General features: G+C 37.6%; 1 protein-coding gene across 1 annotated transcript in view; it reads right to left on the bottom strand.

The window, feature by feature from the left end:
- xpo4 (exportin 4) overlaps positions 1-16593 on the bottom strand; it is a 115283-nt gene that overhangs the window by 56218 nt on the left and 42472 nt on the right. Inside the window, exons 3-6 of the mRNA XM_059964214.1 lie at positions 13946-14087; positions 10188-10326; positions 4596-4712; positions 3239-3392 (exon numbers count right to left, since the gene is read on the bottom strand). Coding sequence (XP_059820197.1) covers positions 3239-3392; positions 4596-4712; positions 10188-10326; positions 13946-14087 — 552 coding nt within the window. The remainder of the gene's footprint in view (positions 1-3238; positions 3393-4595; positions 4713-10187; positions 10327-13945; positions 14088-16593) is intronic.

Genomic DNA, 16593 nt, shown 5'->3' with positions numbered 1-16593 from the left:
CATACCAACCACTGAAGAAAGACTCACCGGTCTATAATTTCCTGGGCTATCTCTACTCCCTTTCTTGAATAAGGGAAAAACATCTGAAACCCTCCAATCCTCTGGAACTTCTTCTGTCCCCATTGATGATGCAAAGATCATTGCCAGAGGCTCAGCAATCTGTTCCCTCACCTCCCACAGTAGCCTGGGGTACATCTCATACAGTCCTGGAGACGTATCCAACTTGATGCTTTCCAAAAGTTCCAGCACATCCTCTTTCTTAATGTCTATAAGCTCAAGTTTTTCAATCCACTGTAAGCCATCCCAACAATCGCCAAGATCCTTTTCCGTAGCGAATACTGAAGCAATGTATGCATTCAGTACATCTGCTATTTCCTCTGCTTCCATACACTCTTTTCCACCATCACACTTGATTGGTCCTATTCTCTCACGTCTTATCCTCTTGCTCTTCACATACTAGTAGAATGTCTTGGTGTTTTCCTTAATCCTGCCTGCCAAGGCCTTCTCATGGCCCCTTCTGTCTCTCCTAATTTCTTTCTTAAGCTCCTTCCTGCTAGCCTTACAATCTTCTAGATCTCTAACATTACCTTATTTTTTGAACCTTTCATAAGCTTTTCTCTTCTTCTTGACTAGATTGTCAACAGCCTTTGTACACCATGGTTCCTGTACCCTACCACCCTTTCCCTTTCTCATTGGAATGTACCATTGCAGAATACCACGCAAATATTCCCTGAACATTTGCCACATTTCAGCCGTACATTTCCCTGAGAACATCTATTCCCAATTTATGCTTCCAAGTTCTTGCTTGATAGCTTCATATTTCCCCTTACTCCAATTAAATACTTTCCTAACTTGTCTGTTCCTATCCCTCTCCAATGCTATGGTAAAGGAGATAGAATTGTGATCACTATCTCCAAAATGCTCTTTCACTGAGAGACCCGACACCTGATCAAGTTAATTTCCCAATACCAGATCAAGTACAGCCTCTCCTCTTGTAGTAGGCCTGTCTACATTTTGTGTCATGAAACCTTTCTGAACACACCTAACAAACCCCACCCCATCTAAACTGTTCGCTCTAGGGAGATGCCAATCAATATCTAGGAAATTAAACTCTCTCACTACGAGAGCCCTGTTATTATTACATCTTTCCAGAATCTGTCTCCCTATCTGCTCCTTCAATGTCCATGTTACTATTGGGTGGTCTATATAAAAAAAAACACACAGTAGAGTTATTGACCACTTCCTATTTCTAAGTTCCACCCACAGAGACTCAGTAGACAATCCCTCCATGACTTCCTCCTTTTCTGCAGCCGTGACACCATCTCTGATCACAGTGCCACACCCCCACCTCTTTTGCTTCCCTCCTGTCCTTTCTGAAACATCTGAAGCCTGGCACTCTAAGTAACTGTTCCTGCCTCTGAACAATCCAAGTCTCTGTAATGGCCACAACATCATAGGTCTAAGTACTGATCCACACTCTAAGCTCATCCGCTTTACTCATAATGGTTCTAGCATTAAAAGAGACTCATCTCAAACCATCAGTCTGAGCGCTTTCCTTCTCTATCACCTGCCTATCTACCCTCTCGCACTGTCTCCAAGCTTTCTCTATTTGTGAGCCAACAGACCCTTCCTCTATCTCTTCAGTTCAGTTCCCACCCTCCATCAATTCTAGTTTAAACTCTCCCCAATACCTTTTGCAAACCTTCCTGCAGGATATTGGTCCCCTTCAGATTCAAGTACCATATGTTCAGATTCAACCCATCCTTTTTGTACAGGTCACGCCAGCCCCAAGAGGTCCCAATGATGCAGAAATCTGAATCCCTCCCCCGCTCCAATCCCTCAGCCATGCACTTATCCTCCACCCCATTCCATTCCTACATTCACTGTCACGTAATCCCGAGATGACTGCTGTTATGTGACTTCTGTTTAAACATACTGTGGGTTAACAATGAAGAATCATATTCTGGAAGAATCAGAAAACTTTTATTTACAGTATTAAACAAGCACGTCTTAACCCAGCCACGTGCTGAAACACTCTAGCAATCCTGCGCATGCTCAGTGCTCTGTCCAATCATGTACTGGCACAACATTGCATGTGTTATCACATCTTCCTTTCCTTAAAAGGAAGATTAACAACATTAATCAAAGCAAATACAGAACTCAACAAGTCTCTATCAATCTCTCTGTGGTTTACAAACATGAGTAAACCTTCTAAGTGGTATATAGAGTTCTTGTGTTTCCTTGTTATTATTTACATGTTTTGTCTTGTCTTCACCCGTTAACTGAATCTCTGAAGTAGGCTCTTTCTTGAGGTCTTTGTGGTTTCTTACCACTGCTCCCTCCTCTGTTTGGACCATGTATGATCTGGTCAGTGACCATATGTTCATTTTATCTTGTATCCTCACTTTGTTTCCATGTCCTTCAAACAAACGTCTCCTTAGATCAGATTTAAGGAAAGGAAGATAACACGTACAATGATGTGCCAGTACATGGCTGGACAGAGCACTGAGCATGCGCAGGATTGCTACAATGTTCCAGCACGTGGCTGGGTTAAGACGTGTTTGTTTACTACTGTAAGTTAAAGTTCTCTAATTCTTGCAGAATAGTATTTTTCATTGTTAACCCATGGTACAACCACCTTTGAGGTCCTGCTTCTCAACTTCCTTCCTAACTCCCTGTAGTCTGTTTTCTGGACCTCTTCCCTTTTCTTACCTATGTCCTTGGTACCAATATGTACCACAATCTCTCCCCAATAGCCTTATATATGTTCTAGGAAAAAACAACATATATCTTATTAATGAGACTTTTTCTTAAACCAAATATTTAACTACTTCTATTAACCACAAAATTTGGTTAGATAACATAACCAAACAGAAAAATGATAAATTGTGTAATTATTCTTTCCTTTACCAATTTGCTTCTCTATTTAAGATTACCTCTTTTTTAGGTATGGATCTACAGGAACCATACCCTGATATCATCGTTTGTTGATCAGTTTTTAATTTAAATAAAGTACTGCTTCAATGGTTTTCAAGTGATCCACACATATTCAAACCAAATGATTAAACCTTAATTTAGAATGGAAAACTCATCTCCAGCTAGGACAGCAGAATGCTTATGCTTCACTTCAATCAAAGCGGCTTTATAAAACTATTTTCACAAACACAACCATTAACGTCCACATAACTTACAGACCACTCTACAAACACACAAATAAAAATGAAGCTTGAAAGGATATAATTTGGAGGAAGAAAGTTCCAGCTTAAGACTTGATTAGCTAGTGCAAGGTAACGCTGGAACACAGAAGACATTTGAGCATTGAGGTTTTCTCGTCGGCTGAATTCTTGAAGCACCTCAACCGTCAAAACAAATATTTGCCGAAGGTCATCTTCCTGTATTTTCAGTTCAAGAACAACATAAAAAACATATGCATAATCCAGTTACATTCAACACTAATTTTGATGACTGTTTTATTGTTTTAAACCTTGACTTAAGATTTGAATACATTATTTCTGTTTAGCTGTTTATTACTGTTTACAGTGCATGTCAGAATCATGTATCAATGAAACATCTTAGCAGTACATATGTCACAGGTACATTACTTTCAAAAATGTACTAAATGTATTTATTTATATCTAGACATGGACAGTAATATATGTCCTCACTCAAGATTTTTTTAAAAATCTATTACACTTAACTGCAGGCTCTATTTTTAATAAGTCTGAAGCAGAGATGCTTTGTGTTCTTTGTGGTCATTGTTGACATAAATTTAAACCGATTAAATTAATTAATTCCAATACTGTGAACACTGCCCTTTTCAAAAACTAGCACTGTAACATTCATATCTGTAATGGCTAGATGAAGAAAACATTCCATGTAATGATTACAAAGCATTTTTTGATCATCATTCCAGTTGAAAGTTAAACTGTAATCTCTAAGAGTTTCTTTATTAAAAAGGTTGATAAATGCAACTTTGCCCTGAAGATGGAGTGCCTCACTTAAGCACTTTGTGCTTACAGAAAAATTAAGAGTTGTTACGCTGTTTCATCTGAAATGCTATTTAAAAACAGCCCATACACATACAAAACATTGGACTGTAAAAAAAAAACTTTAATTAAAACAGAACAGCGAAGATATATTAAACATAATGCTTAAATTTATGCCTTTTTATATGTTTGAGATTTGAAACTGCTTGGAATAGGATGATCCAGACCACCAACTACTCTTTAATTGTTAATTTAAAACTTTAATTCCTCTGGTTTAGCTTTACTTTCAACAATCTGTTGAAACAGCAAGAATGGTGAAAAGACAATGCCAGTCCAAGATGCTTTTGCAACCTTGCCTGTTGAGTGTTTACTAGGCATAACGATAAGTTTTGACAATAGATAATAACTTTCATAATCTACAATTTAAATATATTAACTATCTTAGAAGACTTATTCAGAGATAAAGCCATTGTAAAAGATTCATATCTTAAGTTGTAAATAATGGCTCATTCAAAAATAAAATTTGATCAAAATATAGTGATTTTGGGATGATCTCATTAATGCTACATTATCTTTCAGTAATTCTTTACATTAGTAATTTTTTTTTACCTGAAAAATTCTTTTACAGCTCCCGTGGAATTCCATACTGAGGCCTATATTGCTGGTTTTAGTGGAACTTGAGAATTCACTCAATAATGCTGTTAGAATCGAACAAGCCAATATCTGCTGCAAGATACATTAGAATTTTTTTTAAACTTGAATTGCAGTACAGTACATCTTTAAAATAGCCATATAGTATGAAGTACACTTCACTTATCAAAATCCTGGACATCTCTAAGGCCTTGAATCAAAGTGAAAAGGTTGCCAGTGAAGTGAAGGAGAGCTTATAGTATTCGCATAACGACGAACAAGTGCTGAATGGAATCAATAATACTCATAACAGAAAATTAAGGGCAGATGAAGGATTAGTAAGACTCTGCCACAGCAAAAAGGAATTATGAAAGTGGCTGAGTTTCAATTCCCTTGGCTCTTCAGGTAGGTAGGTACAAGTGATGGTAAACAGTGTCAGAGTGCTACCTATCTTCAAGATAAAGTAGATAATATTCTTTATAGACAAAATTGAAATTATGCAAACTGATGTAAAACATGTTAAAAATTATAGTCAAAACTATTTGGATTCAAAATTTACACCAATCAAAATTAACAAAAAAGTTGCTTTGTGTTTGGAAAGGGATTGGTCCTCAATTTTAGATATAAAAAAAACTTCTGATTTAAGTCATCATCATTTAACCATTAAATCAACCAATAAACAATTAATAGATTTTGTCCTACAAATAGGATTATGTTCCTAAGATATAAAACTGTGCAGGAAACATGTAGAAACAGACAGTAGAGACTTGGTATGATTAGCAATGAAGATAATACTTCAATGCTAGATTTGAGATTTTATTAAATTAAGTTATTGGCTCTAGTTGTACATGATAGTAATTATAAGGGTTTCATCTGTTTATCATAAACTCGTGAAAATGTATAATAAAATGTGTACATAACAAGTACTGATACAAGTACAATTTTTTTTCGGGAGTAACAAGGGGAAGATCTGGACCCAATTTTTTTTAAAGTACAATAGATTTCATCTCAATGTATGCTCAAGTTGTAGCTAACTAACAGAAGCTTTTAATAAATAAGAATTAAACTACTGAGGTTGCTATGTTAAATCTGTACTTTCATATACATAAATTCCCAAAATTATATTTTTAAATATATTACTAAAGGCAATATTGAAAGACTGCTAGAGAAAGTTTCTCATAGGCAACAAAATAACATGATTTATGGTTTATTTTTAAGTGTCAGGCCAAAATAACTGGAGAAGTTGCACGTGACCAAAAACAGTAGAGCTGAAGACATTTGTTGGCACATGGATAAAGAAAAAGAAGAGATGGGGATAAAGCTGGCAAAAAGGATCAGTTCATATTTTAGAAAAAGTGCAAGTGTCAGTGTGTCTGCACCTATAAATATCAAACCTAAAAACATAAAATGATCTGTAATTAAATAACAGACTCAAAATTTTTTCAAATTAGGCAGAAACCAGAAGTATAAGAATGTTCCTCTCCAATAATTATGAAGGCAAATACTGCTGAGTGCAAGGACTCTGAGGCAAGTGTCAATGCTTTGTTAGTTTTAGAGTCCCTTGCTCAATTTGAAAAACCATACATTAATTGTACAATAACTCATGTGCAGTCTTTGAATGGCAATCTTGAATCAATTGTAACACTTCTATTCCCCCTGTAGATTCACCCCAAAAATATTATAAGCATTGTTACAATTTCAAAGTAACTGACAAGATGCCCAGACCATATGGTGCCAAGGTGGGGTCAACATAAGTGTTAATGTTCAGAGTTATATGCCTGTGAAGCCAATGTCTACAGGGAAAATTCTGCAAGTCTTCCTACCTAGTTAATCACTGTATACTGAAAGTATGTTACCAGTGTGTTTCTATTTATGCAATTGGAAACAACAGCTGAAGTAATGCTGTTGGTCAGCTGCAACAGTTCAGTTGAGCGATGCCACTCAACAGTAATACCTTGACCTTGTGGCTGAATTAATTCAGGCTCCCGGTCACAGGAAAATAAGAACACCAACAGAGTTTTGCAGTATGAAATATTAGCAAACTTTAGTTAGGCACAAAATTGCCATTACAAAGTCTCAACCAGAACTTGTCTTTAGATGTCTTGTCAATGACATGTATTATCAAACAAAATAATACCAGCCGCAGTAGAAGATATTAGATCACCCTAACAGTGATTCCCAATGAGGGCAGTTACATGTTACGGGCGTTAGGGAAAATAGAAGTCGTTAGGGGGTGTTAAAGTTTCTTTGGGGGGGGGAGTGGCACCCTAACTTGAGGCATGAGACCTAACAGACCGCTAGTAGAGCAGACAATTCCAGAAAAAAGAAAGATGAGGCACTGGAGCACAGGAAGAGCCATAGCTCTGCAAACAGTGAGCACTCGTCGTCACCACGTGTCCGAAACTTGGTAATCTCATCCAACCTCACCAACCAGACATTATAGCGGATGCATAAATTGGCAACCAGGGTGCCCAATGGTTCCTATGAGTCACAGCACAGGTCGTGTAATTTAACTGTTGGCAAGTCAACTTTCTCTACAGATCTATGGAAAATAGACGGCACAACAATACAGCGCTGGCTGGAACCAAACGGTGAAACAGAGCCAATCAATAAATCTGCTGTATCAGAAGTGGTTACCACTGCTCTCAAAATGGATCCAAGTAGTTTAGAATCAATTCACCTGAGTAATTCTGTAGCTCGTTGTATTGACGAAATGAGAAAAGGCATTGAGTATCAACTATGCATAGAGTTACAAAAAACAGAATTTTGGATACAACTGTAAGAATCAACAATGCGAGACAATGAGGCATTGCTAATGACATATGTACGGTGTATCCATAAATAAAGTTTGGGGTGTTTCTCTTCTGTAACAAGTCAAAAACAGTTATCAACCAAGAATCAATCTACGACGAGCTCAAAAAGTATTTTGAGGATAAAAGTACTCCAATTAGGAACATGATCTCCTATGCAACAGATGGTGCAACATATGTGACAGGCCACCATGCTGGTTTAGTGGCATTTATGAAAAAAAGAAATTCCAAGTCTGTTTACAATCCATTGTGTAATTCATGACTCTCGTAATATTTGCTATCAACAAAATTTAAAGCTCATCCATTCAATACCATGCTATTTCGCCAATTATGCCAAGATAACAATGAAGAGATTGAATGCTTGCTTCTTCACACTAAAATGTGCTGACTGTCAAAAGACTGCTGCTTAAAATGTTTTTGATCCTTTTGACACTGTGGTTGAAATTTTGCTCAAAGTCTAAAAGAGCTTGGGAAACAAGATTGAACTTCTACATGGAGATGTGGCACACCTAGCTGATCTGTACGACAAAACTAACATTCTAAACATGAAACTGCAGAGTGAGAATTTCAATTTTATCCAGGCAAAAAGTGCTACGTCCACTCATCAGAAAATTGGAAATATATAGGCAAAACATTGGAAGAAGAATATTCTCACAATTTCCCTGCATGGAAAATATGGCACTCTCTTTCATGGACAGTGATTTGCAAGAGTATTGCTTACACCTGCAGTCACTGAAGAAGTATTTTCAAGATTGATTCGAGTATTGGAATGATCTGGAAATTCCAGACTATGTAAGTAACCCATTTCTTTACAAGGTGGAAGAACAGGAAGAGAGCTTGCAAGAAGAAATGATCAAAATTCAGAATGATGAAGCAGCATAAACTGCTTTTCAAAAATGTGGCTACACCATCACATGAAATGTCTTGGTCTTTGAAGAGGAGCCAAACTGCTCTTCATTGCATTTCCATCTACCTTGTTGAAGGAGGCTTCATGCAGTGAACCACATACTCACAATAATTCAGAAACCATTTGGACATTATTATGCATGGGGAACTGAGGCTTTTGCTATGACTACTTGAACCAGATATTTCAACTCTTGCTAAAAAAAACACCATGCTCAAGGGTCACATTACAGTGTACAGTGCACTGGTACTGTATAAGCTAGGTTTAAGAACAAATAAAAATTTAAAGCAGAATCATTTTTCTCATGTTAGGATATAGAGACATGCTTTTTACACGATGGGGGTGCTGAAAATTATATTGTGCCTAAGAGGGGCATTGGCAAGCATGAAGATGCTTTGGGCAGGGGATGCGTGTCAAGCATTATGAAGGACCCCATACACCCCTCATACAAACTCTTTTCCCTCCTGCCATCTAGGAAAAGGCACCAAAGCACTTGGGCTCTCACAACCAGACTATGTAACAGTTTCTTCCCCCAAGCCATCAGACTCCTCAATACTCAGAGCCTGGACTGACACCAACTTACTGCCCTCTACTGTGCCTATTGTCTTGTTTATTATTTATTGTAATGCCTGCACTGCTTTGTGCACTTTATGCATTCCTGGGTAAGCCTGTAGTCTAGTGTAGTTTTTGTGTTGTTTTACATAGTTCAGTGTAGTTTTTGTATTGTTTCATGTAGCACCACGGTCCTGAAAATCGTCTTGTTTTCACTGTGTACCGTACCAGCAGTTTTGGTCGAAATGACAATAAAAAGTGACTTGACTTGAAGTATGAAAGTGCTTTAAGGGGGCTTTGGGCTAAAACAAATAGTTGGGAAACACTGCCATAACACATCAAAACAGGTACAGTGGCATGTCAAAGAGGTCTACCCTTCCCATTGACTTGGGAAATCATTTGACATCATCAAGGACAACCCCCCCCCCCCCCCCCCCACCTCCATGCCACACATTCTTTCTTCTCCTCTCACCCACTCTGGAGAAGATACAAATTGAAAACATACACCACCAGACTAAAGGACTCTCTCTATCCCACATATCATACTACCACCTAATATAACATTTGGAACAGCACAACAAGAATGGACCTATCATATACTAAAGATGAACTCAATCTCACAATCTGCTTTCTTGGGGCTCTCCACTTTGTTTACCTTCACTGTGGTATTCTGCACTGTTTTCTTCTACTACCTCAACATAGTTATGCATGGCATCATCTGCTATCTTGTGATGGTACGTAAAGAAAAGTTTAATTTTTTTTTATCTCAGTATATCTGACAATACCAACAACAACACAGCAATCTTTTGAGTTTACACACTCCAGCCTCTAAGAGGTGCCCGTTTGAGTCCATCAGCTGAGATACCAATGGAGAAAACTCTGTTGTACAGGATGGTGTTCAATTCTGAGTCTTACGGCATTCATCTGGAGTGACAATGAAAAATGGATTAAAAAAAGATACAAGATGGATGGTTAAGAAATAAAATGGATCAGGATAAAGTACCGGACAATATTGAAGAGGCAAAGAGTACAAAGGACTAGTATCAAAATGGTCGTAAGGTGGCAAAGGGTAGTTCATGAGCAGAGTAGAATAAAATGCAGTATGGATCATGACAGCTTGCTTGTCCTTTTATTGAAAAATTGGGTGTGGAAAATATTTGACAACCTATCTCTCAATTAAAGGGAGACCAAGAGGAAAATAAACACAAAGACAAAGATAAAATTATCCAAGATTTGACAAAAACACAATGTCAAGCACAAGTACCGAAGGCATTACAAACTTCAGAGGCAGCACTGAGTACTTACCACTGCTGGGTTGCCACTATTGATTAAGTGGCTGACTTCATGGAAGATGCTGTTGCAGACAATGGTTTTGTCCAATGAGCCTCGTTTGACAATTACTGCTACTGCTAATAGTATCTGTTCTCGAACATATTTCTGAAGGCTATGAAAAGAAAAACAGGTTAACAGCCTTTGAAAGAAAATTATGGTGATATTCTGTTAATCTATTAATCAAAGCTCCATGGGTAAAGGAACCATGAAATACAAAGAGATTAAGTGCATAGTTATGTAATCCATTTGATAAGAACTTTCCAAAATACAGTCTCTGTCATCGTCCCATTGCACACAAAAGTATTTCTTAAATAAATGCAGAGTTCTAGTCCAATTAAGTCTTCTTAATAAGATGTCCATTCTGGCAATTGGCAAAGTTGCATTTGGAAACAAAATCCTAATTTTTTTTAGCAAGGTTTAATAGAAGCTTCGTTGACACAAATTCAATTAACAAACTGGAACAGAAGCCCCTTTAACAACAAACTTTCCCACAGGATCAAACATGGAAGGAAATTACAAGGAATGTTACTAAAAAGCGTAGTCAACAATGTGGGAAGTAGAAATTGAAATTGGTTTATTGACACAGTGAAAAGCTTGTCTTGTACACTGTTTATACAGATCGAATCAGTACACAGTGCACTATGGTAAAAAAAAAGGTAATAACATTAAGGATCCAGAATAAAGTGTAACATCTACAGAGAAAGTACAATGTAGATAACCAATTAGGTGCAAAATCATAAAAGGTCAAGCGTCCATTTTATTATACTAGGGAAGTATTTAATTGTCATAAGAACATGGCAGAATCTGTCTTTGAAACTGGCTGTACATGCTTTCAGGCTTTTATATCTTTTGCATGATGGAAGAGGGGAAAAGAGAATATCTGAGGTGAGTGGCATCTTTAATTATTCTGGCTGCTTCACTGAGGCAGCAAGAAATATAAACAGAGTCCATGGAGGGGAGGCTGGTTTCCATCATATGCTGAACAGAGTCCACAGCTCTACAGCTTCTTTATGAATCAATATTGATTTAAGGAGCTCCATTTTTTTTAAAAAAGAGGAAAGTGCAAGGGAGAAATTTAAGGAAATTATTCAACAGTGTCTTGGCAGCTAAAGGCATTACAACTACAATTGCAGAAGTTAGAACAAAGAGAACAGCAATAACTAGGGCAATAAAGGTCCAAGGGAGATGACAGTCAAAAGTGGTGAAGCCATGGAGGGATCTTAAGATTTCTTAGAAATGAAATACTGCAGATCAACAAGCAGAGACTGATGAGAAACGGATACTTAACAAGTTGGAAAAATGGGCAAGAGTACTATGCACAATAAATCTAATTGCAATCTTTTTGGTTTATATATAATGGAGGTTGGTGACCAGTGGTATGCCTCAGGGATCTGTTCTGGGACCCCTTCTCTTTGTGATTTTTATAAATGACCTGGATGTGGAGGGATGGGTTAGTAAATTTGCTGATGACACAAAGGTTGGGGGTGTTGTGGATAGTATGGAGGACTGTCAGAGGTTATTGTGGGACACTGATAGGATGCAGAATTGGGCTGAGATGTGGCAGATGGAGTTCAACCCAGATAAGTGTGAGGTGGTTCATTTTGGTATGTCAAATATGATGGCAGAATATAGTATTAATGGTAAGACTCTTGGCAGTATGGAGGATCAGAGGGATCTTGGGGTCCGAGTCCATAGGACACTCAAAGCTGCTGCGCAGGTTGACTCTGTGGTTAAGGTGGCATACAGTGCATTGGCCTTCATCAACCGTGGATTGAGTTCAAGAGCCAAGAGGTAATATTACAGCTTTATAGGACCCTCGTCAGACCCCACTTGGAGCACTGTGCTCAGTTCTGGTCACCTCACTACAGGAAGGATGTAGAAACTATAGGAAGGGTGCAGAGGAGATTTACAAAGATGTTGCCTGGATTGGGGAGCAAGCCTTATGAGAATAGATTTGAGTGAACTTGGCCATTCCTCCTTGAAGCTACGGAGATGAGAGGTACCTGATAGAGGTGCATAAGATGACGAGAGGCATTGATCGTGTGGATAGTCAGAGGCTTTTTCTCAGGGCTGAAATGGGTAGCTTTAAGGTGCTTGGAAGTAGGTACAGAGGAGATGTCAAGGGCAAGTTTGTTTGTTTATTGTTTTTTTTTGAAATGTAGAGAGTGGTGAGTGCGTGGAATAGACTGCCGGCAACAGTGGTGGAGGCAGATATGATAGGATCTTTTAAGAGACTTCTGGATAGGTACCTGGAGCTTAGAAAAATAGAGGGCTGTGGGGAATCCTAGGTAATTTCCCAAGTAAATACTTGTTCAGCACAGCATTGTGGGCCGAAGGGCCTGTATTGTGTTGTAGGTTTTCTATATTTCTATATCAATTATAAACATTAGCAAAGCAATTGCGAGTGATTTTCTAACTACATTTAAGGTAGAACCAGACAACTGCAGTTACATGGAGCCACATACTGATGAAGTGCAAGAGAAGGGGGTATTTAATGCTTGATAATTCTTATTGTTACTGCAATCTAGGTTAGAGTATGATGTGTGGATGAGTGTACTTGAAGTTTCTATGAGAAAACAAAAATAGATTTTGAGATCACCTACACCATATTCACTTCATTACAAGGTGTTTTAAATGTTTTCTAGTGGAATGCGATTGACTAATATCAGTGTTTACTGTAATCTGTTGAACATGCTGTTATTAAGTTCTGAACCCACATGGTGAAAGGATGAATTTAAGGACTTCATTTTGATTTGGTATTAAATTGTGACCCTGAAGGATTGCAGACATATTGTACTGCAGTGTTAAACTTCCTTCTTCATTTGACCTTGTAATTCGATTAGGATGACACGTGATTAATCTTTAATACAACATGACATTCTTTTTCAAATTTACACAAATAGTGGCTACCATCTTACATGTAAATGGAGCGAGAGATTCACATTAAAGGATCAAAGACCAGCTTTTTTCGCCATATACATTTACATGCCTTAGGAATTTACTATGGTGTGTTGGTCAGGATGCAACATATAACAAAAAAATTCAAGTATAAAGAATAAAAATAGATATAGTTAAAGGTTAAAGTATGAATATAGATTAAAATGTGTACAAAAACAATAATATCATGTATTTACAAATAGTATTATAAAAACTGGCTTAGTGTACCATGCAATGAAGGGGCAATAGATGGGGGGAGGGGTTTCTAAATAGAATGGTTGATCAGATTAACAGCTGGGGGGGGGGGAGGGAGAAATTTTTAAGATTGCGTGAAGACTTTATTTTAAATTATAATGGACAGTAAAATTCCCAAAATGTAAAAAATCATTTATTCAGAAATCCTGATCATCTGGCAACTAACTAGCTCATTAACCCAGAATATGCGCTGAAACGCTGAAGGTCCAAAGAGCAGCCAGGGCAATTGTGAGCTGTGGTTGTGCAGCAAGAACCAGAATCAAGGTTTGATACATCAGCGCTCAGAAACACGAGTAAAATCGTGGCTGTAGCAGGGTGTAGAATGCTTTATGTTTTTCTTATAAATTCATTATACTCTTGTGTGATGTGCACAAATGTAAAATAGAAGTGTATTTTAAACACAAGTGTGTTTAAGGATTAACAGGAATATTTAATAGTCCAAACAAGCTGCTAATTCAGTATTCCAAAGTCCCAAGGGTGCCAGTTTATCAGAATTTTACAGTTCCATTATCACAACACTCAAATTATTCAGTACATACTTGGGCCTTTGCAAGACATAAGTTAAGAGGAATGTCCGTAGTGACTCAATGCTGTTTTTTTCCAATAGTACCCATTCTCGCACAACTGCTTCCATTATGGTTGTGGCAGCTTGAAATAGAACGTAGTCAACTTTACTTGTTTCTATGAGGGAAAAATCAAAAATACTTATAGTCAGCTTTTCCCAGTAACCACTTACACAGGATTAAAATGCAGGCTTAAGAATTGGAAAATATTTCCCCACTGGCAAAGTGCCAAAAGCAGAAATCACTAATTAAGACATATTGACATTCAAATTCAGATCAGAAGCAGGCCACTCAACTCCTTAAGCCTATTCTCCCATTTGATCAGATCATGGACTCATCTGACCAAGGAGATTGTTCTCTCATTTGTTTATTATTTATGTACATATTCCTTAAAAGATTATTCAAAGACTGCATTTCATGTTGTCTCTTGCCAAAATTTAAAAATGGTGCTTTATTTTCAAGCAAGGACTCTCAGTTGATCTAGATTCACCAACAAGAGAAAACAACTTTTCTACATCCACCTCTTGAATATTACGATCCAATCAAATCACCTCTTACACCTCCAAGCTCCACTTCGCCCTTATACCTTCAAAATCCAGCAAATGCAAGCCCAGTATGTGAAACTTTTCCTCAAAATACTTACGCATTCCAGATATTAGACTAAGAAACATTTTCCGAGCCACTCCCAAAGTATTTACTTCCTTAAGTAAGGAGTCCAATTACACACACAAATGGGGTCTCACCACTGCACTATATTAAAAAGTTAACTTCCATACTTTGGCATTTAATTCACCAAGAAATAAACAGTAATATTCTACTGACTTCCTTAATTACTTTCTGTACCTGCAATCTTTAGTGAATCATACACAATCACAAACAGGTTGTTCTACATGTCCAAGCTCTACAATCTTGCCCCATTTAGAGAATGATTCTTTTTTAAATTTTTCCTATCAAAATGAATAATTTCACTTTACAACCCCCCCCCCCCCCACAATGCACTTGCTATCTTTTATGTGTCTTGCTGGCGTTATTCATTATTTCTTTCTTTATTACTCTTTTAGGCCACAATAGAACAAGTAGTAGGGGCACAATTTAGGTCACTTGACCCATACAGTCTGCTCTGCCACTCAATTGTGGCTCATATTTTCCATCTTTTCTCAATCTCACTCTTCCACCTTCTCTCCATAACCCTTAAGCTTTTTACCTTTACCAATCAAGAACCCATCAATCTCTGCCTTAAAAACACCCAATAAATTGGCCTTCACAGGTTCCACAGATTCATCACCCTCTGGATAACAAAATTCTTCTTCATCTCAGTTCTAAAGGATTGATCCTTTATTCTAAGGTTTTGCAATAGGATTCCAGACTCTCCAGCTAATAGGAATATCTTCTTGAGGTCCAGTTTATCCAGGCCTTTTAGTAAGTCTCAGTGAGATTTCCCTCTTGTCCCTCTGAACTCCATTGAGTACAAGTCTAGAGATAAGTGCTCCTTATATGTTAATTCTTTCATAAGATCAGTCTTGTGAACTTTTGGATCCTGTGCAATTTGGCTATGATACCATCAGTTCCTCCATTCAGATCATTAGCATATAAAATTGTTGTACCAACTTTAAGCCTTGCACTAATCACAAGCAGCCATCCCGTAAAGGATCCTTGTATCCCCATTCTCTGCCTTCTGCAATACTTGTAGCTTGCCTCTATTACCATGGTCTCTTATATTGTCCCGCTACCAATTTAATTGCAAGCTTACGAAGAGGGCGCTTTAGTGATGATCTGTATCGGTATAAACCCAGCACTCTTTTTATTCATTCACAGCATATGAACATCACTGGCAATGCCAGCGTTTATTATTGATCCCCATTCACCCCTGAACAGAGGGCCCTGTAAAGGTTCAGTGGGCTGAGTGTTACACAGGACAAACTTGGTAATGATGGCAGATTTGTATCTCTAAATATTAATAAATCAAGATTTTTTTAAAGCAACAACATGGCTATTGTGGGGTTTGATTATCACAATAAGCTATTTAAAAAATAGATATAAATTTACTTAGTTATTTAAATTCAAAATGTCCAGCTGCTCACAACTCTGCGTCTTGCAACCAGTTTGGTGACCTAATTGCTGCACTATTATATCTTCAACAGGAGGTTCCTTCTCAACTAAAGGAATGTACAGATCATTCTTCCAAACTACAAAGGGAAGTCAAAGTTACCATTAACTGTATACACAGGATATCAATTTACTGAATGGAATTAATGTACACTCAGCCAAGTTATTAATAACCTTCATCAGGAAGTGCTAATGGCAAGCAAGAAGTGAAGGTGGGGGTAAGGAAAGAGACACTTATTCTAAACTGCAAAGAGTATATGAAAGTTTGTTATACTGTACTGGTAAAACAAGTTGAAATTTTCTTGCCCTGAACTGAATCTATTAATGTCAATGGTATACTCAGCTTAAGAAATACATGGCAAATGCTGGAAGTATTCAGTAGGTGAGGCCTTAGTTGTAAGAAGAGCATTGTTTCAAGTCAAAGAAGCTGAAACATTAACCATTTCTCTTCCCAGAGATGCAGCCTTACCTTCTGAGTGCCTCAGCATTTTCTGTTCAAATTATTGATTCCCAACATC

Source organism: Hypanus sabinus, chromosome 3, assembly GCF_030144855.1.
Source record: "Hypanus sabinus isolate sHypSab1 chromosome 3, sHypSab1.hap1, whole genome shotgun sequence".
Lineage (NCBI taxonomy): Eukaryota > Metazoa > Chordata > Chondrichthyes > Myliobatiformes > Dasyatidae > Hypanus > Hypanus sabinus.
The sequence above is the reverse complement of the archived record's forward strand: the minus strand, read 5'-3'. Positions and strand labels throughout refer to the sequence as shown.